The sequence below is a fragment of the Haliotis rubra genome, unplaced genomic scaffold (genome assembly GCF_003918875.1).
Source record: "Haliotis rubra isolate DU_JTF1 unplaced genomic scaffold, ASM391887v1 Scf211, whole genome shotgun sequence".
Classification (NCBI taxonomy): Eukaryota; Metazoa; Mollusca; class Gastropoda; order Lepetellida; family Haliotidae; genus Haliotis; species Haliotis rubra.
In genome coordinates, this window is record NW_025766126.1 from 197,215 (window position 1) to 220,581 (window position 23,367).

At 41.2% G+C, this 23,367-nt stretch overlaps 1 protein-coding gene across 4 annotated transcripts in view; it reads left to right on the top strand.

Moving 5' to 3' along the window:
* Positions 1 to 23,367, top strand: part of LOC124276682 (pre-mRNA-processing factor 40 homolog A-like) — a 63,948-nt gene that overhangs the window by 22,265 nt on the left and 18,316 nt on the right. For all 4 annotated transcript variants that reach the window (XM_046712321.1, XM_046712320.1, XM_046712323.1 and 1 more), the window contains exons 13-15: positions 139 to 247; positions 9,614 to 9,764; positions 19,270 to 19,403. In XM_046712321.1, the coding sequence (XP_046568277.1) occupies positions 139 to 247; positions 9,614 to 9,764; positions 19,270 to 19,403 (394 nt within the window). The remainder of the gene's footprint in view (positions 1 to 138; positions 248 to 9,613; positions 9,765 to 19,269; positions 19,404 to 23,367) is intronic.

The window sequence follows — 23,367 nt, forward strand, 5'->3', positions numbered from 1 at the left end:
AAGTTTAACATTATATGTTGTGTCATTGAAATTGCTGCTATGTAATTTTGGTAAATATCTCCAGTTTGTTAGGGCTTGTAATCATACAACCTCTGCCTGTTGTATGTATTGTAAGAATGGTTCTGGTGTAAACTACAGGAAAGCTGACAACATGTTTGGGGACCTGGAGGTGTGGCGAGCTGTCAACGAGCGAGACCGCCGCGATCTCTTCGATGACGTAGTGCATCTCCTTGCTAAGCGGGAAAAGGTAGGTCACTCTGTCTAGGCAGCTCCGGGGTTGGCACCAGGGACCTGTTTATTAAACCGATTATATAGCTAAGACAGTCATAGATCCATACTTAACATGCACTCCACGCATTCACTTTGGTTCTGTGTTAACACATGAACTAGTCCAATAAATAAATTGTAAAATGTTTTTCTCTGGTGTTGTTTGATCACATTGTGTAGCCAAAAATTAGTCTGATGTGTGGACTTTTCTAATAAAGAAATAAAGTCTGATTGTCTTCATTAATCTTTCAAAAGTAAACTTGTGACTTGCTTTTACCCCATATTTGTTTGATCATTGTCTTATATAGGCCTGAACATAGCCCTTAATTTGATGCTGTAAGTTTTCTATGAAGCATGGATGGTTGTGGTATCAACTTTCAACTCACTTTCATGGATAGTCACTAGTCCAGTGACAGTCCAGTCATTACAGTCCGTTTGAGTCAGAAACGGACCGATGAATTGCAAATTGTATCATTGTACAAAATTGCCACATAAATATAAATAGTTCACATGTTTATCATTTACTAATACCCAACAGCTTTCTTATATTTGAAAATTTTCCGGACTCCACCAAAAGAAACTATCATCATTGAAAACGCAAAAGTTGTTATCTGTCGCGGCCGGGTGAAACCGCAGAAACCGAACAGCCACTATCTCGTCGTGCACGGGATACACATGCCTGATGAAAAATGAAGTTGAATGTTGACGTGAAACAGTTGATGATTAAAGTGTACGATTTTTTCCGTGCTGAAGCCGAAAGGGGCAAACCATTTTATGCCATTAATAAATTCCGTAAGCGGGCAGCAAAAGCTTTGTAGTATCAGCAAGGGTACTGACAAATGTTCTGGAACACAAACATTGTGAGGGTGATGCAAAGCAGGTAGGGGTGGTGTCAAAATCACACAAATTAAAACATTTGGACAACTTTCAAAAGAACCTTGTAAGGCAGTCTATCAACAAGCTCTAATCTGAAAACAAATACATGTCGCTGAAAATTTTAAAAAAGCATTTGAAGCAAGAACCCAACCTCAGAGTATCAAAGTACACACTCTGGCGACTCTTACACTCTTTCAGGTATCGTTATAAGAAAATTTAGGGGGAGAATGGGTCAGTACTCTGTGAACGCCCTGATATCGTTCGCTTGAGTAATAATTTTCTCAGGGTTATATAGAAGAAGCCGAGGAAGGGTTCGAGCCAGTGTACTTGGACGAGACCTGGGTCAATGCCTCGCACACTGCCAGCAGTCAGTGGGTACCGATGGGGTGATAAGGGGTCACGTGAAAGCTGCCTCTAGGGAAAGGAGAGAGACTAATCATCCTCCATGCTGGTTGCTCCAGCAAAGGCTTTCTCCCAGGCTGCGACTTGGTATTCAGGGCAAAGTCCACAGATAACAGAGACTACCATTCCGAGATGAATGGTGCGGTTTTCTCTCGATTGGGTTAAAAACAAGTTGGTACCAGCTCTACCAGAGAAGTCTTTTATCGTAATGGACAATGCCCCATACCACAGCATGCAGGACCCGACAGTAAAACCCCCGACATCGAACAGTCGAAAAGGTGATATGATATCATGGCTCGACAAATTTCAGATCGCACGGCCTTCAAAGGCAACGAAGCCTCAGCTATATGAGACCATAAAAACCCACAAAGGTGAACCTTTCTACAAAGTTGACAGTTACATAAAAAGTAAGAGTCACGATATTTTGCAACTTCCACCCTATCACTGTGACCTTAACCCCATTGAAATGATATGGGGAATTGTCAAAGGAGATGTTGCCAGATGAAACACAACTTTTAGATTACGTGACGTAGAGGTTTTGGTTAAGGAATCCCTTAACAAAATCACGACTGAAAATTGGCAAAACTGTGTCAACAAGGTAGCTAATGTCATTTAACAAGGTAACTGGTCTCGGGATGGCTTACAACAGGCAACTGTGGCACCACTTGTCATCCCTTTAAGTCGTGACTATGACACTACGACAGACAAGGAACCGACAGGTCTCCCCGAATAGATTTTGAGATGTCCCCCGCCATGACTGCCTGTTCCGTTTCTGCGGTTTCACCCCGCCGCGACAGATAACAACTTTTGCGTTTTCAATGATGATAGTTTCTTAAACACCTTTATTTTTCCTTATCCTGACTCATGCTTATTGCTTGTCTTCTTCTTCTTTGCGAACATAGTGGAACACGTGTATTTCCCTATTGAAGTTCCCTTCAATAAAAAATCACTAATTAGTACTCACCACGAGTTACCTCCCTTCCACAAGCGCGGGAACGAGGGCGCCACCTCCACCCATGTGCCTCACTCTCTCCTTCTTCGCCCAGTGAGCAAGACGTGAGAGCACCTGTGTCTCCCTGCACACTATATCCTTTATTTATATTTAGTTTGTTACCTCTTATATTCATCTATAGAGGTGTAACTAGTATCCTTATTCAACATGCATTGATAATTATTCGTGTTTCTGTTGCTTGATTCACGGTTCGCCGTGTTTGCTCAGCAGTTTGCGTTAATAAAAATCTGCACTGTTTGTAAATTACGTTACTCTGCTACCGATCCGCATTTAAGATGCCCTAGTTGCATATCTCCATGCTCTATTGTTTCACGCTGTAAATTATGTATTAATTTGTCTAATTCTGCCTTTGATAAATATTTATATTCCGTCTTGTGACGGATGGCAGATAGATCTCGGAAACAATCTTCAGTCATGGCTAATAGATCGGAGTCAGATATATCCTGAGTTATCTTCGGGATAAGCGTGGGACGCAGTCCGCTATATCTAGAAGCGACCTGCATCCCAGGACGTTCCTTCATCACAATCTAAGACTAGAAGAGCTTCCATCGCCGTCTCAACGTGACGCTCGAACCCCAGGTCTACAGCCGTCAAAAGGAAATCCACGAAGGCTACTAAAAAACTTTGCTTCTGATATTCAGAATTATGTTTATATGATGATGACATTCCGATTATCATTCCAGATGTACGACATAAGAAGTGACCGGTATCGGCTACCGTCACTTCAGCGCAGATTAACATGCAACCAGAGATGCCTACGCTGACGCCGGAGATTATAACTGAGGGTCCCGTCACTATCACAGAGAGGACACCCTCAACGCCAGCGCAGACCATCCCAGACGACCTGGTCAACCAAATCATGAGACTGATGGAGGACCGTTACGGTTTACAGAGGCCCCAGAGCCACGGGCCCCAGAGCCCAACCCATAATAAGTCATACAGGGCCCCAGAGCCCTGCCTTTGGCTTCGTGGGGCCCCAGCCCACAAGCTGGCGGCAATCCAGCCCGTGGCGAACACTTCCCTAAGGAAGTCCCAGGGCGCCTCGCCAAGGAGCTAGAGCCTCACCAGTTGCGCAGGGACATCGCGAGGAGGAGAGCCGAGCCCACACCCTGTAGAACCCAGAAGGTCGCAATCACGAAGCAGCTCATATATTGATCGGACTCTAGACACTTGCTAAGGAAGTCCCAGGCGCGAAGGAGGAGATAGAGCCTCACCAGTTACGAGGGACATCGCGGAGGAGGAGCGCTTCGCCGAGCCCACACCCTGTAGAACACAGAGGTCGTTCGCGAAGCAAGCGCTCATATATTGATCGGACTCTGACTCGATACTTTCGCGAAGGTCGCGAAGGCTAAGTGGCTCCAAGTCTACTTCACCCAGAAGATCTAGAAGGGATGCCGAGAGCCAGCCGCGAAGTCCGGCATTAGCCGAGGAAGTCTCCTCCAAGGTCTCCATATACTAGCCACTCGTCAGTCCGTTCAAGACATCGCATGAGTTGTCTATCAACTGTATGCCATATGCCGTCTACAAGCCTACGCGAAGACAATTGCACAGGCTATTTACAACACAGAACGTCGCTGTATTATTTTATCAACAGATGAAGAGCCTAATTAAGGATCTTCAAGCCGACTACCTACATCAAGGGCATCAACGACGTTTCGTAGATCTTCACAGGAATCAACTTTTCCGTATAGATTGCTAGGTATGCAATCCCGGACTTCGATACGATTATCTACATGCGTGACCATTACGCAGATCTGCAGACAATTCAATAACGAAATTGAACAGCAGCCTTGTTACAGCGAGTATAACTCATAATCGTCAACGATTCTGAGAAGAAATATGTACAACAAGTTCAGCTTTAATTCTACAATTATGACGATACATTCATGTATACAGTCTACAAGCTGACAACTTGCAAGTTTTATTGAACCTTTATATAAGGAAGTCGGAATTATCTTCAAGACTGAAGTTACTTTCACGACAGCCAGGAAAATAACCTACCCAGCATTAATATTACAGAGCGAGGTATTTCGCGCCGGAGGTTTCGCGCGTTTACCATTAACCCTCGAAACACGTGGTCACTCGGGTAACTTTGGGAAGCTACGGTGAAGACTGACGATTGTTCTAATATCAACGACGACACTATATTATACAAGGTTCCTTTTCCTGCTACACCGGTGACATCACAGCGGGTACTCTACAGAATCAAAATGCCTTGTTCTGATTGGACCGTGATGGACAACGCCCTACGCAGAGGTCGATCATAGTTCACAGTTCAAGACTTAGGTTGCAAGTGACAACAATATATCAGTGAACGAGCAAGCCTCCTTACAGTCCAGCTAATCTGAACCTTTCTTGAGGTTAGAGACCTCCCCTGTCAAGTAAGGACGAGGGCACGGCAGTCAGGCGATTTTTTACATAAAGTTCAACGATGGCAGTCACACCTGGTTGTGCACCTACATCGTCAAGGACTTCGCAGCGAATTTACCTAGACGACGGGATACAAGTGGATCCAAATCCACAGCGTCTCAGACTACAGTTGAATTTCATCATCAAGCTACTAACACAACTAAATGGTTAGTAAACCTACTTAAGTTGGACCTAGAACCTTCGCAAGATCTGCTAATTCTAGGTTTTTGATTTGTAACGGCGCAGAATCATATAATTGTACCGGAAGACCATGGATCAAGATCCAACAGTCAATTCCACAAGCCTTACTCTCTCCGCTACCACTACGACAGTGGCAGAGCCTGTTGGGGTTACGCACTTCAGCTCAAGACATGACAGGCAGAGGCAGACTACAATTACATCCATTACAAGTCATCATCAATTCGCATCTAGACGAATCTCTACCGTTCAATTTACCGGTTCAGGTCAAACCTCATCTACTATGGTGGACCAAGAGATCGAATGTTTGAATAAGCGTCTCGTTAATAGAGCTGGAATCGATAACACTTCTCTACGTAGATGTGTCACTACAAGGTTGGGGAGCCCATCTTGCCAACAGGACGACATCAGGGCTATGAGCAATCAAGAGAGCAAATTACACATAAATCTGCTAGAGATGCAAGCAGTGATAAACGCCTTAATGCACTGGAGCAACTTACTACAGTATACCCAGTGGATGATTCACACAGTCAATTCGACAGTGGCGTTTTTATGTGAACAAACTAAGCTCAACCAGGTCCCGAACCTATCGACTCTATGTTTTCAATTGTTCGATTTAATCGACAATCTCAACATACATGTCAGAGCATATCACATTCCAGGAGCAAAGAATGTGATAGCAGACGCCTCTCTCGCCACACATACCATCGCCGACAGAATGAATGCTCCATACAGAGATATTCATTCAAATTATCAAGGAAATAGGAACTCCACTAATAGACCTATTTGCCACTCGATTCAACAAACAACTGACACATTCGTATCGCCAGCTCCAGACCCACTAGCATTGGCAACAGACGCACTAAGCATATCGTGGGAAGGACTCAACGCTGCACGCTTTTCCGCCACCAGCGTTAATCTCACAAGTTTACTCAAAATCAGTCAAACGCAGAGCCTCCATCTGAATTTGGTCGCGCCTACTGACCAGAGAGCGTGGTTTCCAACTCTTATTCAAGAAATCGGACAACCAATACTACATCTTACAGAGTGCTTCGAATCTGTTAATACATCCGCATACGGAAAGCCAGAAATATTCCAACTTCACGTATGGATTGTATCAAGGCGTGTCTGAATAACAGGTTATTCAGCCAGAGCGGCAAAGCAGTCTAGCTTGCCCTGCGTAACTCAACTTGCAACTTATAATGATGACAAATGGCACAGTTTTGTCAATTATGCTGCAAAGAAAGGATTTACAGCTAGATATGCTACTCATCCTCAAGTGGCTGACTACTTATGTTATCTACGTCAGACTAAGATTTTAAAAGGCTCAACTTGTCCACCTATCTTGCAGCAATAGCTCTGTCATAACTGAGAATGGGCGTCAAGTTAACCTAAACCCAGTTACTTTCGCCTTTGCTACGAGAGCTTTCGATTGGAGGATTAAAGCGGAAGTTTCACGCTCCAACTTGGGATCTGAATATAGTGCTCCAACACCTCACAAGTGAGGTTTATGAACACGCTTTGATGATATACTTGGACCCCATGATACGATGAATCTATCACGATGGCCAGTAAGAGCACTGAAAATATATCTCCACCGAGCCAAACAGGAGGGAAAAATTCAAGAGATTTATTTCCTCTATCAACAAGCTCATGAGACTGAAGTCTCACGCACTACTATCTCCTTTTGGATCAGAACTGTCATACTCACGTGCCTACAAGACTGCAGGACTCGACCCTCCAAGAGCTTCTAATCCTCATGATATTAGAGCGCTAACATCTACACTTGCTCTACACGGCAAGTGCTATTGAAATACCATAATGGAGGGTTATTTCTGGAGATCCGATATGGTGTTTGCCAACCACTATCTGAGAGATATCACCACCGAGGACGTCTCAGGTATCCACCAATTCGGTCCCATGGTCCTCGCACAACAGTTGACAGTTCCTCGGAGAAGATAAGTCAATCTTACAGATTTCTACTTATCTTATAACAGTACTAAATAGCTACATGCTATATATATTTTGCTTAAGTTCTTTTATTATCTTAAGCTCAGTACTATGGTTATTATATCATACAATATATAAGCTAACAACTCTACGGAGTTTGTTATTATATATTTAGCTTAAGTTAATCATATCTTAAGCTCAGTACTATGGTTACATTATAAATGTATTAGCTAACAAACTCTACAGAGTTTTTGCTATTATATATGTAGCTTAAGTTAATTATATCTTAAGCACAGTACTATACTCATATCATAAAAATATATTAGCTAACAAACTCTAAAGAGTTTTTGCTATTATATATGTAGCTTAAGTTTATTCATATCTTAAGCTCAGTACTATGTTTATATCATATAAGTATATTAGCTAACAAACTCTAAAGAGTTTTTTTTGCTATTATATATTTAGCTTAAGTTTTTTCATATCTTAAGCATTATGGTTACATTGTAAAATGTATTAGCTAACAAACTCTACGGAGTTTTGCTATTATATACATAGCTTAAGTTTAATCATATCTTAAGCTCAGTACTATGTTTATATCATATAAGTATATTAGCTAACAAACTCTAAAGAGTTTTTGCTATTATATATTTAGCTTAAGTTTCATCATATCTTAAGCATTATGGTTACATTATAACATGTATTAGCTAACAAACTCTACAGAGTTTTTGCTATTATATACATAGCTTAAGTTTATTCATATCTTAAGCTCAGTACTATGTTTATATCATATAAGTATATTAGCTAACAAACTCTAAAGAGTTTTTTGCTATTATATATTTAGCTTAAGTTTTTTCATATCTTAAGCATTATGGTTACATTGTAAAATGTATTAGCTAACAAACTCATGTTTTGCTATTATATACATAGCTTAAGTTTAATCATATCTTAAGCTCAGTACTATGTTTATATCATATAAGTATATTAGCTAACAAACTCTAAAGAGTTTTTTGCTATTATATATTTAGCTTAAGTTTTTTCATATCTTAAGCATTATGGTTACATTGTAAAATGTATTAGCTAACAAACTCTACGGAGTTTTGCTATTATATACATAGCTTAAGTTTAATCATATCTTAAGCTCAGTACTATGTTTATATCATATAAGTATATTAGCTAACAAACTCTAAAGAGTTTTTGCTATTATATATTTAGCTTAAGTTTCATCATATCTTAAGCATTATGGTTACATTATAAAATGTATTAGCTAACAAACTCTACAGAGTTTTGCTATTATATACATAGCTTACGTTTAATCATATCTTAAGCTCAGTACTATGTTTATATCATATAAGTATATTAGCTAACAAACTCTAAAGAGTTTTTTGCTATTATATATTTAGCTTAAGTTTCATCATATCTTAAGCATTATGGTTACATTATAAAATGTATTAGCTAACAAACTCTACGGAGTTTTGCTATTATATATTTAGCTTAAGTTTAATCATATCTTAAGCTCAGTACAATGTTTATATCATAAAAGTATTTTAGCTAACAAACTCTAAGGAGTTTATGCTATCATATTAACAAGCTTAAGTCTATTAGTCTTAAGCATTGTATTAATGTTATATATACTTTTATCATAATAAGTAAATTGTAATAACCTTTATATGGCAGCTGATAAGTTAGCAGCAGGAATTCATCAGTTCAGTGCCTTTATGAAGTTCCCATAGGGTTATTACAATCATCACAGTTCAAATCACTAATTATTAAAATCCAAAGTATTATATATTCCCACCTCCTTTTCCGTCGGATTCTACAAGCAATAAGCATGAGTCAGGATAAGGAAAAATATGTAATTTTAGAGTAAAATTGATATTTTATACTTATCCTGACTCATGAGGTAAGCCCTCCCATCCTCCCCACATAACACTTTGGATTTCCCTGAAAATTCAAATGTTGGGCTCAGTATATGAGGAGAGAGTGAGGCACATGGGTGGAGGTGGCGCCCTCGTTCCCGAGCTTGTGGAAGGGAGGTAACTCGTGGTGAGTACTAATTAGTGATTTTTTATTGAAGGGAACTTCAATAGGGAAATACACGTGTTCCACTATGTTCGCAAAGAAGAAGAAGACAAGCAATAAGCATGAGTCAGGATAAGTATAAAATATCAATTTTACTCTAAAAATTACATTTTGTTGGAATCCGGAAAATTTTCAAATATAAGAATGCTGTTGGGTATTAGTAAATGATAAACATGTGTACTATTTATATTTATGTGGCAATTTTGTACAATAATAAAATTTGCAATTCATCGGTCCGTTTCTAACTCAAACGGACTGTAGTTGTGCCGGGTGGATTCACTATGAACATGCCCTGTTTTCTGGTGTCCCCCACCGTGATATTGCTGGAATATTGCTAAAAGTGGCGTTACCCATACTCACTCACTCACCGTGATAATGACCACATCTGTTTCCTGTCATTCCTTTCATTCATACTTTCAGGAGGAAGCCAAGACACTCAGAAAACGCAACACTAAACTGTTCAATGAAATCCTTGACAGCATGCCAAGTCTGACATACTGCACTACATGGTCAGAAGCACAAGCCATGCTGCTTGATAACCCCCGCTTTACGGAGGACCCAGATCTACAGAGTGAGTACATACAGCGTTTTATTACCCATATGGTGCCTAGCAACCATTGTTGTATTTCGTCGTCTGTGACATCATTAAACAGTTGAACGTGAAGTCAATGAAAAGGGCTGTCGCACTTGCTTACTGTGTTTTACTGCACAAATGGTTAAAAAGGAAATTAATACACTCAAGCAAGTCTGTCATATGACTTATACGAAACCTCGTGCAAAATTATGTATTGCCTGAGCAAGACTTGTTTTGTACAAGTCGTATGACACACTTGCTCGTCTAATAATCTCTGTGTCATTAGCATTAATATATAAAATCTGTGGAATGGTTGGCAGCCTGTGTGAAAGTGGGCAGTGTGTCTGGTGTCGGAAGGAATGGAACATGGGTTTGGAGTTTTGTTTTAACGGTTAAAGAAATGCCTTCATGTGTAGTGACTTTGTTGGTGTACAGTTGTTGTATGTGAACATGATTGAGTACTCTATCCCCACTGACTGCTTCCATGGTGTGGTGGATATAGCAGCTGAATAAATTTGAATAATTTCAAGACATCCATGCTCATATTTGGCTTGTAGTGCATTATGTTTACATCCATATTCAGCTTTCATGCATATGGGGCACACCATTTGGTGTCTGGTGACACCCTGCCAATACAGCCTTAGCTTGATTCTGGGAAGGTAACTTGTGTGTCATTTATAACAGGACCAGAGACTGTTTGAACACAGAAATACACTTGATGTACAAACTACAAACACTGAAACCCTCCTACTGTCTATCTCTTGAACTGATTTCACATTGATTGCACAATGCCATTTACAAAGTGGTCAAATGCAACATATGTTATATTTGGGATTGCACTTTCTTTTGTAAAGTACAGATTCTAGTACTTTTGTTGGGTTGAATCCCGTCCGTGATTCGAACCCACACCCTCAGAGTCAGGCACCTAATCGCCAGCACACAAATTCAGCCGCCTAACCCGCTCAGCCACCGTGACTTCCACAAAAATAGAAATCGGACAACTGGTTGTCTAGACTGTGGACTTTGTGTACCTCTCTGACAAGTGTTAATTGGCACTGCTCCCACGGCCGAAAGCTATGATTACACAATGCCATTTAGAAAGTGGTCAAATGAAACATATGTTATATTTCTTTACTAACGAAAGTGTAATCCCAAATATAACATATGTTTATTGTCCCCCGCCACAACGCGGAACGGGGGACTATGTATTCAGCATCGTCCGTCCGTACGTATGTACGTTCTCATGAACTGTTGTACCAAATGTCTTCAAATTTGGTGATAGCCTACATTGGGGCATTACCCAGACACCAGACGATTTTGGTGACCTTGACCTCATTCTCAAGGTCACCACGTCACTTTGACCACTTTTGAAATTCTTGTTAACGCGATATCTCATAAAACATTGCACCCAATGTTTTCAATTATGTCGACAGCCTACATTGGGTAATATTTTGTTTGATCACCAATTCCAGTCAGTAAAGTTGAAACATAGGTAATTCGGAACAGCAGAATGAGAATTGCTATGTCGACTACTTAAGCCTGTAAAGAGAACGGAGTCAATGGAGTTAAACCAGCGCCTTTGATATCCTGCTTCACACAGAGTGTCATCAGTGAATACCTCCTGTTACTCTAACATTACCTCCCTTTACCCATACAACAGTTCCTGTAACTTATAACAAATGATGGATGGACAGTATTGGAACACATGATTTCCTGTCAACTTCAACTATACTACAGTACATTTTGAGACGCTGGGCTAACAATCTTATGTGAAAAAGATATTGGTAATATGCAAACATTTTGGATAGGTGTGTCTCTTGTGGATTAATCCTTAACACTATCACATGATATTACCCACCTGTAGACATGACATTGGGAGCTATTATATGATATTACCCACATGAAGAGTGACATGGGGAGTTATTACTACAGTCAGGATGCATTAATCCAAACAGTGCCGTTTTTCATAAAAAATATTCTGATAGTGAAAGGTTTGGTTTGCTGAAACAAGTCCAGTACACCACACTGCAGTAGCCTTACGTCCCTTTCACTTGACTGATAGAGACAAAAGAACGTATACTGTATATTACCGTACATAACCCCAAATTTGAGGACCAAAAAAGCAGTCTGTACATTGGGTTCGGCTTATCTATGGGTTACACCTTTGTCAAACGTTTTTTCAGGGGGTAAGAAAACGACATTGTATCGCTTTGTGTGAACGAACAAACAAGAGAAGACTTGTCAGTAAAGACGTGAAATTTGCAATTAAACATCACTAGACAAGATTATTTACATATTCAGTTCTAATTTGTATTTGCTTGGCATTGTCTTATATGCAGGGTTAAGATTACCATGTGTAATTGTCTCATCTACAGCGCCAGAAATAGCAATCAGCTGTGTAGTGCACAAGTTCCCCTACCGGTGATTTAGTTAAAACGCTAAGTCTGAATCATACTCCATGTGGGCAATATATACATTACGTAAGGGTGAAGTTAGCAGTGTACAGTAGTACATATGTAAAGAAACCTGCAAAATAATGACACAACATAAATTTGCCTACATTTAAGCACTATGTCAATAAAATTGCTCAGTTGATGTGTAACATTACTGGCTGCTGTTGATGTGTAACATTACTGGCTGCTGCAATTCTTGGCCTAAGTGTCACAGGGACATTCTTATTGAAATTACCTTTTCTGGGATGTCATTTAGCTGAGGAAAGATTACTTAAAAGTGACCTCTGAAGATTAACCACATTGCTAATGATGAACATTTCTTTAGTGACCATTCACAGCACTACTTCATGTACATGTATCTCAGCAGGACTTTACAGAAGCATTACATTATCCCAGTAAGTTCAACACAAATTGTGTGGTTGGACACTGTATCATGCACAAAGGCAACACTAATTATCACCCAGTCTCTCAGTTACTCAGGAATTGTTTTTAAAAGTTTGCAGATTGTTACAGTTAAGAAAATAAAACAAATGTCAACATGCTGATTGCCAGATTGATTCAGATAACAGTTCACGTTCAGTCATGTTGTCCTGCAGTTATCAGTCATGATGTAGAATTTGCACATATTTTAGATATATTTTTCATGCCGTTACTTACACCATGGATATATATTTACTGTTAAATATATCACAAGCTTCAGATTGGGCTCAAATTTTAATAGTCTAAAGTTTATTTGATTGTTTTTCACCATATTTCAAACTACAGTGTTTCCTTTGCCATGTAATAGCCTTTGGGATAATTTCATAATAGCAACTTAATGAATACCCATTTTTGTTATATAAATTTAGTGTATTACTATAACAAAGAGGGCCGGTGAGGTAGCCGAGTGGTTAAAGCGTTTGCTCATCGTGCCGAAGACCTGGGTTCATACAATGTGTGAAGCCCATTTCTGGTGTCCCCGCCATGATATTGTTGGAATATTGCAAAAAGTGGCATAAAAGTAAACTCACTCACTCACTATAACAATACTGATTATATTTTTGATAATTGTTATGCAGACATTATTAGACTGAGAAAGTAATTGTAAACTCATTATTGGTTGTTTGATTGATAGAATGTTGATAAGCATGTTATTGTTTTGTAGTATTTAAACACATGTTCCTATACGACATAGACATGGAATTTGCAGGATATGTTTCTATATTTGAGAGAAAATTGTTAAAAATCCCAAACCTAAATGTATCCTCCACCTGTTGGGCTAACCTTGTACAATATATCCCGGTAACTGAATGTTGAAAAGTCTTCACACAAATTTATTCTAAAGTGTTTACTTTGTAACTTTTGGTGTTTTTTTTATAAATGATTTGTACTGAAATACATATGGAAGAACAACTAGGTTAGGATGGAAGACAAGCATGACGGATATAAATATATATTGGAATTGCTTTGACTATTTTATTTATGTTATAGTGGTGAATAACAGATGTATGTCTTGTCATATAATGCTAAATGAACAAGCTAAGTCATATGACATCAACACATTGTTTCAATACAGAAACACAGTCCACTGTAATATTCCTTTTGGTAAATCCAGGTTTTCACAGTATAAATGCAGGGGCGGAAATAAGTTTAAAATTGCTAGTGTACTCTGGTACAGTGGCACATGGAAAATCACTTGCCCTGATAATTTGTCCACTATACCGGCCGATTTTCATGTTGAATTTTTAAATAAGCAACATAATTAACATTGGAAAGTCAACTGGTCACCGGTACAGCATGATATACGAATGTGCTTGCCGACAGAAAAAGAACACTGGACTCGGACGTCGTGCAATTGGTTATTTCCACCCCTGAAATGTGTGATATATATTAGTCAATTTTGGATACATAGTTTTCTTTCGCCCCAAGTATAATGTTATTAAATATTGCTTTGCACCAATTATTAGTGATTCAATTATAAAGCCAGATCTAACAAAACAAGGTAAGTTTTGGTAGGTGAGAAAAGGTAGAAGGTTTTAGCTTCTGCAATGTGGCATGCAATAAAGCATGCTCTGAACTGTCATAAGGTTTTCATAGATCAGGGCAAATTATACCTTCTTAACCTTTGATCTTTTGACAGAGCATCTTAGAAATACCAATGTGATCTATCTGAGATACCTACTAAAAAAGAACAAGCAACAACGTCACTAATGTGTTCACATTTTCTCTAATTCATTACAGTTGTTGATAAGACTAGTGCTTAATAAATAATGTTGTAACATGACTCAAGATACATGAACTCAATGAGATGCACGTGGGAGTTTAAGGACTCCATTTCACCATTAAGATATCTAGAATGTAGTATTCTCTTATCATTTCATATAATTTGTGATGGCATCTAAAGGGACATGGTTTCAGTGCTGAAATATATGTTGGAACTAATAGGTTCCCCATCAATAAAACAATGTACACATATATTGTCACTTGTCACCGAGAGAGCTGCAAGACATACATGCTGCCAGGAAAGGGAGTCATGCCCTGTGTATCACAGGGTTCGACAGTAAGGCACGTCTCAATGACATTGTCTAGTAAATAGCCAGTCCAGTCTAGTCCGACTGGTCATTTAGATATTTAATGAATGCTGTTTCAAACCACCATATTTTTTAATTTTCACTTTTAACAATCTTGCACAGCGCCATCTGTTATAATGAGCATTATAAGACTGTTATTTAGCTTATTTAAGTGTAAAAAGATCATAAAAGCTACTCTTTAATGATAAACATTCTTCAAATATTAAGGTATACAGTATTCATAATGGACAAAAGAAAACAACAATTATCAATAGCCAGAACCTGTTTGTTCTAGCCATTGGCATGCGCAGACGGCATCCTGATAGAAGAAATTCAAAATCGTAAAATAGAATATGAGAGCTGTCATCTACAATTTTCTGCACTTTTTTGACAATTTGCTGCTCATAAATAGGCTGATAGATGTTACTGAATCTGTGCCAATGATTTTGTGTGCTGTGATAACAATTTTGTTGAGTTTAGTTTTGTTTTGCACAGACAGGTTACCAAACCAACAAAGTAGGTTAAAAGTTAAAAGTTATATCTGTGTTTTCGTTATAAAGCTTGTTCATTAAAGATATGGTGTACAGGATGCTAATAAATTCGTGTGCCGCAAAGCAACAAGCAAACGTTGAAAAAGGAGTGTTCAGACATGTGTATCATTATGTAGTGTTGATATACAGCTGCAACCTGCCTGATAATATACCCCGTCATTCGGTGTGCATTTTACTCACTCAACATGGAGTGCCTTGTGAAACTCATTTGTGATCAGATAAGACAAATGGATATGAGTTCCCAAAGCATTATATTCTCATCAGAAATGAAAAAATGAGTCAGTCTGAAGGACAATCACGTTTGGAGTTAATGGATATTTTGTGAAAAGTGAAGAACTTATATTCATTAAATTTGCAATTGTGACAAACAGCTGGAATTAGGTTATACATATGAGAGATTCTAATGGCAGTTGGGTGCAGATATTACTCATCATCTCTGTCTGTATTTAGAAACAGAACTGTGCCAGTTATGGGCACTGGAAGGTCTCCAGTAGTGTGCAGGGGGTGCCTTACAGGTCAACCTAGGCATGTGTGTTGTTTGTTTTGTTACCTGGTCTGTGTTGTAGTCTCATCTGGTCATTATGTTACCTGGGTAGTGGGCACCCCATCCTTGGTGTGTGTTATAGTCTCATCTGGTCATTATGTTACCTGGGTAACACCCCAACCTTGGTGTGTGTTATAGTCTCATCTGGTCGTTATGTTACCTGGGTACGGAGCACCCCAACCTTGGTATGTGTTGTAGTCTCATCTGGTCATTATGTTACTTGGGTAGTGAGCACCCCAACCTTGGTGTGTGTTGTAGTCTCATCTGGTCATTTTGTTACCTGGGTAGTGGGCATCCCAGCCTTGGTCTGTGTTGTAGTCTCATCTGGTCATTATGTTACCTGGGTAGTGAGCACCCCAACCTTGGTGTGTGTTGTAGTCTCATCTGGTCATTATGTTACCTGGGTAGTGGGCATCCCAGCCTTGGTGTGTGTTGTAGTCTCATCTGGTCATTATGTTACCTGGGTAGTGGGCATCCCATCCTTGGTCTGTGTTGTAGTCTCATCTGGTCGTTATGTTACCTGGGTAGTGGGCATCCCATCCTTGGTCTGTTGTAGTCTCATCTGGTCATTATGTTACCTGGGTAGTGGGCATCCCAGCCTTGGTCTGTGTTGTAGTCTCATCTGGTCGTTATGTTACCTGGGTAGTGGGCATCCCAGCCTTGGTCTGTGTTGTAGTCTCACCTGGTCATTATGTTACCTGGGTAGTGGGCATCCCATCCTTGGTCTGTGTTATAGTCTCATCTGGTCATTATGTTACCTGGGTAGTGGGCATCCCAACCTTGGTATGTGTTGTAGTCTCATCTGGTCATTATGTTACCTGGGTAGTGAGCATCCCATCCTTGGTCTGTGTTGTAGTCTCATCTGGTCATTATGTTACCTGGGTAGTGGGCATCCCAGCCTTAGTGTGTGTTATAGTCTCATCTGGTCATTATGTTACCTGGGTAGTGGGCACCCCAACCTTGGTGTGTTATAGTCTCATATGGTTGTTATGTTGCTGGGTAGTGGGCATCCCAGCCTTGGTGTGTGTTGTAGTCTCATCTGGTCATTATGTTACCTGGGTAGTGGGCATCCCCACCCTTGGTGTGTGTTATAGTCTCATCTGGTCATTATGTTACCTGGGTAGTGGGCATCCCATCCTTGGTGTGTGTTATAGTCTCATCTGGTCATTATGTTACCTGGGTAGTGGGCATCCCAGCCTTGGTCTGTTATAGTCTCATCTGGTCATTATGTTACCTGGGTAGTGGGCATCCCATCCTTGGTCTGTGTTGTAGTCTCATCTGGTCGTTATGTTACCTGGGTAGTGGGTATCCCATCCTTGGTCTGTGTTGTAGTCTCACCTGGTCATTATGTTACCTGGGTAGTGGGCATCCCAACCTTGGTGTGTGTTGTAGTCTCATCTGGTCATTATTTTGCTTGGGTAGTGGTCATCCCATCCTAGGTGTGTGTTGTAGTCTCATCTGGTCATTATGTTACCTGGGTAGTGGGCATCCCATCCTTGGTCTGTGTTGTAGTCTCATCTGGTCATTATGTTACCTGGGTAGTGGGCATCCCAACCTTGGTGTGTGTTGTAGTCTCATCTGGTCATTATGTTACCTGGGTAGTGGGCACCCCAACCTTGGTGTGTTATAGTCTCATCTAGTCGTTATGTTGCTGGGTAGTGGGCATCCCAGCCTTGGTCTGTGTTGTAGTCTCATCTGGTCATTATGTTACCTGGGTAGTGGGCATCCCATCCTTGGTCTGTGTTGTAGTCTCATCTGGTCGTTATGTTACCTGGGTAGTGGGCATCCCATCCCTGGTCTGTGTTGTAGTCTCATCTGGTCATTATGTTACCTGGGTAGTGGGCATCCCAACCTTGGTGTGTGTTGTAGTCTCATCTGGTCATTATGTTACCTGGGTAGTGGGCACCCCAACCTTGGTCTGTTATAGTCTCATCTGGTCGTTATGTTACCTGGGTAGTGGGCATCCCATCCTTGGTGTGTGTTGTAGTCTCATCTGGTCATTATGTTACCTGGGTAGTGGGCATCCCATCCTTGGTGTGTGTTATAGTCTCATCTGGTCATTATGTTACCTGGGTAGTGGGCATCCCAACCTTGGTGTGTATTATAGTGTCATCTGGTCATTATGTTACCTGGGTAGTGGGCATCCCAACCTTGGTGTGTGTTATAGTCTCATCTGGTCATTATGTTACCTGGGTAGTGGGCATCCCATCCTTGGTGTGTGTTATAGTCTCATCTGGTCATTATGTTACCTGGGTAGTGGGCATCCCAACCTTGGTGTGTGTTGTAGTCTCATCTGGTCATTATGTTACCTGGGTAGTGGGCATCCCAACCTTGGTGTGTATTATAGTGTCATCTGGTCATTATGTTACCTGGGTAGTGGGCATCCCAACCTTGGTGTGTGTTATAGTCTCATCTGGTCATTATGTTACCTGGGGCTCCTTTCACGAAGCAATCTTTACTAAGGTTAACCTTAACTCCCATTCTTTAATATTGCACTAAGGTTACCTTCGTGACTTACGATCACCTTAGTGCTTTGTGAAAGGAGGCCCTGATCTTTGTTATGGGGAACAACTGTTCTTACCTATACATTAGTAAATAGCACAACATGCATTGCTGGGAAGAGCTTGCTAGGCCTAGAAATGTTTGACCTGACTGCTGATGATTGATCACTGACTCCAATGGATGACTGACTGGCTCAATTATATGACTGGCTGGCTCTATTGTATGACTGGCTGGCTCTAATGTATGACTGGCTCTAATGTGTGACTGACTGGCTGTAATGTATGGCTGACTGGCTGGCTCTAATGTATGACTGACTGGCTGGCTCTAATGTATTATCTAATGGATGGATGACTGACTTACTCTAATGGATGACTGACTGGCTGTAATGTATGACTGGCTGTAATGTATGACTGACTGGCTCCAATGGATGAGTGACTGGCTCTAATGTATGACTGGCTCTAGTGGATGACTGGCTGGCTCTAATGTATGACTGACTGGCTCTAATGTATGACTGACTGGCTTCAATGGATGAGTGACTGGCTCTAATGTATGACTGGCTCTAATGGATGACTGACTGGCTCTATCGTATAACTGGCTCTAATGTATGACTGACTCTAATGGATGACTCACTGGCTCTAATGGATGGCTAGCTCTATTGGATGACTGACTAGCTCTAATGAATAACTGACTCTAATATATGACTGACTGACTCTAATGGATGATTGACTGGCTCTAATGGCTGACTGACTCTAATTTCTGACTGATGCTGATGGATGACTGACTCTAATGGATGACTGATTAATTTATGACTGACTCTAACAGATGACTGACTCTAATGGATGACTGATTAATTTATGACTGACTCTAACGGATGACTGACTCTAATGGATGTTTCTGTGTCAGATATGGACAAGGAAGATGCCCTGGTCTGTTTCGAGGACCACATCCGCATGTTGGAGCAGGAGTATGATGACGAGCGGGAGCGGGAGAGACGGAGGATGAAGCGACAGCAACGCAAGAACAGGGAGAGCTTTGTGGTAGGTGACTTTTGCCAAGTATTTCTGACACATGGGGGCATCATAAAGTACTCCACAAAGTAGAAATTATGTTTAACCCATTCAACACCGCAGATGCCATTGTCACAACAAAATGATTTATATTTTTAGGAACCTACCTGCCATGAGACTCATTTATTAAATCTTTCACTTTTCACACTGTCAGAAAACATGTTACATTTCAATTCACTAAATTTTGTCTACAGACTTCAAATTATTAATAATTTTTCACAATTTTACTGAAAAATCAATTCTTATACACATGCTTTGGCAATGCGTCCACGTCGGAATTGTCAAAGAACAAAATATAGATGTTTTGAACCTCCAAAATTATGAATAAAATAAAGTAATAGTTAAAATCAAACTTACAACTATGTTTGTATTTTCATCTATTTGTTCTATTCGCATCAAATGTTGCCTCATTTTTTTTGCTCAGACACAATGTTTAATGTGAAAATATATGCATGGGAAGCTTTTTCCACAGGTCGCAACCTAGTACAATACGTCCATGATGTTCAATATTTTAAGTATTGGTTGCAATTTCCTGCAACATTTAACCAAAAACATTTATCTAAATCTAGAAGTTATTGTACACAAGGATGGTATCCATTTCTGTAATATGTTTGGCTGCCTAAGGTCACATACTTGATTTTTACCAATCATGATTCTTAAGGCAAATTCTGGCAAATAATAGCATCATTAGAAAACAATCTTTATCCAATAAAATCACTTGTTACAACAGCAAAAATACGCCTATATTATCGATGTTCAGAGCTTTCAAACAATACCCAACATCAATCAGATCTTCTCAAGTGTTATTCATACAAAGCTTAGAAAGTGGAGGTATTTCTCAGTGTTGTCTCATTTTACCAAGTGGAGAGCCACTGTTATTGGGGAAAAGGACACCATACATATTATTAACAAAATCTTTTTATTACATTATGTGAACATGAAAATATAATGAGAAATAGTTGAGAATATAGTTGAGCAACAATCGCAATAATGTTTGCTTCCTCTATATCTGGACATTGTGAATGTGTGAGCTTTCATTTTCATTAAAGTAAACTTATTTCAGTTGAATAGTTGTATTATTTGAATAATATGATAGGTTGAAGTTTAACATCAACAGTAACATCAGTTGTAACATCAATAGTTCCATAATAGTCGTGTTTGAGTTGAAGTTTAACATCAACAGTAACATCAGTTGTAACATTAATAGTTCCATAATAGTCATGTTTGAATTGAAGTTTAACATCAACAATAACATCAGCATTCTCTTCCCACAGAGGTTACTCCTGTCATATCTTCCTACGTAACCTCTGTTCTAATACGGCCATATTTCCCGGTTCTCGTAAAATCCCCTAGCGGCAAAAGATCGCAACACGAATTATCTCCCTTCTTTCCATCCAATCAGAAAGCCTGTTACATCGACTTAGATTCAACTTAACTAACACAAGCAAATGTGGGGCCACAAATATCCCCCATCTGCCGGGGACTTGTGTTGATGTTACACACAAAACGTTTAATGGCTAGCTTGTCAGTTGTCAACGAGGGCGATGGAGACGCCACTGATCCGCCATAACATAACTGAGTTCTGTCTAGAAGAAACGTTTGCGCATCGCGCAGGGGAAGAAGTTTAGTTTTCTCGAAGCATACGGAAATTACCGAGGCCTTGCGAATGATCACTTTTGAAACAACGTTGCTGATTGCACAACTAAATCTGATTGTCTCCAATCACGAGTCTTGAACGCTCACACCATGAAAGGGCCGTATTAGAACAGAGGTTACGTAGGAAGATATGACAGGAGTAACCTCTGTGGGAAGAGAATGTAACATCAGTTGTAACATCAATAGTTCCATAATAGTCGTGTTTGAGTTGAAGTTTAACATCAACAGTAACATCAGTTGTAACATCAGTAGTTCAATAATAGTCGTGTTTGAGTTGAAGTTTAACATCAACAGTAACATCAGTTGTAACATCAGTAGTTCCATAATAGTCGTGTTTGAGTTGAAGTTTAACATCAACAGTAACATCAATAGTATCATCAGGCCTTTATGCACCCACACATGTTTAGAGTTACCGTGTCATGATTGGGTTAGGGTGACACACTTTCTGTCTGTTGTCAACCTATCAGTCCAGATATAATGTATATTTTAGTTTGTTCATTGTAATTCCTGCATCCTAATCACCCGAATTGGTCAAGTGTTTTTGCATTGCTTTCCCTATGAATATAAAAAAACCTGTCCACTCAGAAAGATAGGGACTATTTTCTTCATGCTAAACCGTAAGTCTGGGAATATTCCTATTTCATCTGTATCAAGATGAAGTTACCAGGTCTACATGTTATCATTTAAGCGTGTTTTTCATTGTCAAATATTACTTTTATGAAGCAATGAATACCCAAATTGGCAATGTAGGCCAAGATGCACCACCTGCCCAACCTTGTCTATAGGCCTAGATGTCCCACCTGCCCTGCCCCTTGTCTGTAGACCTAGATGTCACACCTGCCCCACCCTGTCTGTAGGCCTAGATGTCCCACCTGCCCCACCTTGTCTGTAGGCCTAGATGCACCACCTGCCCCAACCTTGTCTGTAGGCCTAGATGTCCCACCTGCCCCACCCTGTCTGTAGGCCTAGATGTCCCACCTGCCCCACCTTGTCTGTAGGCCTAGATGCACCACCTGCCCCACCTTGTCTGTAGGCCTAGATGTCCCACCTGCCCCACCTGTAGGCCTAAGATTTTGCTCCATGTCTGGGCTCAGATGTCCCACCTGCCCCCACCCTGCCTGTAGGCCTAGATGCACCACCTGCCCCACCCTGTCTGTAGGCCCCAGATGTTCCACCTTGTCTGTAGGGCCCAGATGCACCCCTCTCCTGCCTGTAGGCCTAGATGTCCTTCCTGTCCCACCTTGTCTATGGGCCTAGATGTCCCACCTGCCCCACCTTGTCTGTAGGCCTAGTTGTCCCACCTGCCCCACCCTGTCTGTAGGCCTAGATGTTCCACCTTCCCCTCCCTGCCTGTAGGCCTAGATGTCCTTCCTGTCCCACCTTGTCTATGGGCCTAGATGTCCCACCTGCTCCACCTTGTCTGTAAGCCTAGTTGTCCCACCTGCCCCACCCTGTCTGTAGGCCTAGATGTTCCACCTTCCCCTCCCTGCCTGTAGGCCTAGATGTCCTTCCTGTCCCACCTTGTCTATGGGCCTAGATGTGCCACCTGCCCCACCTTGTCTGTAGGCCTAGTTGTCCCACCTGCCCCACCCTGTCTGTAGGCCTAGATGTCCCACCTGCCCCCACCTTGTCTGTAGGCCTAGATGTCCCACCTACCCCACCCTGTCTGTAGGCCTAGTTGTCCCACCTGCCCCACCCTGTCTGTAAGCCTAGATGTCCCACCTGCCCCACCCTGTCTGTAGGCTAGATGCACCACCTGCCCCACCCTGTCTGTAGGCCTAGATGTCCCACCTGCCCCCACCTTGTCTGTAAGCCTAGATGTCCCACCTGCCTCACCCTGTCTGTAGGCCTAGATGTCCCACCTGCCCCACCTTGTCTGTAGGCCTAGTTGTCCCACCTGCGTTACCCTGTCTGTAGGCCTAGATGCAACACCTGCCCCACCTTGTCTGTAGGCCTAGATGCCCCACCTGCCCCACCTTGTCTGTAGGCCTAGTTGTCCTACCTGCCTTACCCTGTCTGTAGGCCTAGATGCACCACCTGCCCCACCCTGTGTGTAGGCCTGGATGCACCACCTGCCCCACCTTGTCTGTAAGCCTAGATGTCCCACCTACCCCACCCTGTCTGTAAACCAAGATGTCCCCCCTGCCCCACGCTGACTGTAGGCCAAGATGTCCCACCTGCCCCACCTTGTCTATAGCCTAGATGTCCCACCTGCCCCACTCTGTAGGCCTAGATGTCCCACCTTCCCCTCCCTGCCTGTAGGCCTAGATGTCCTTCC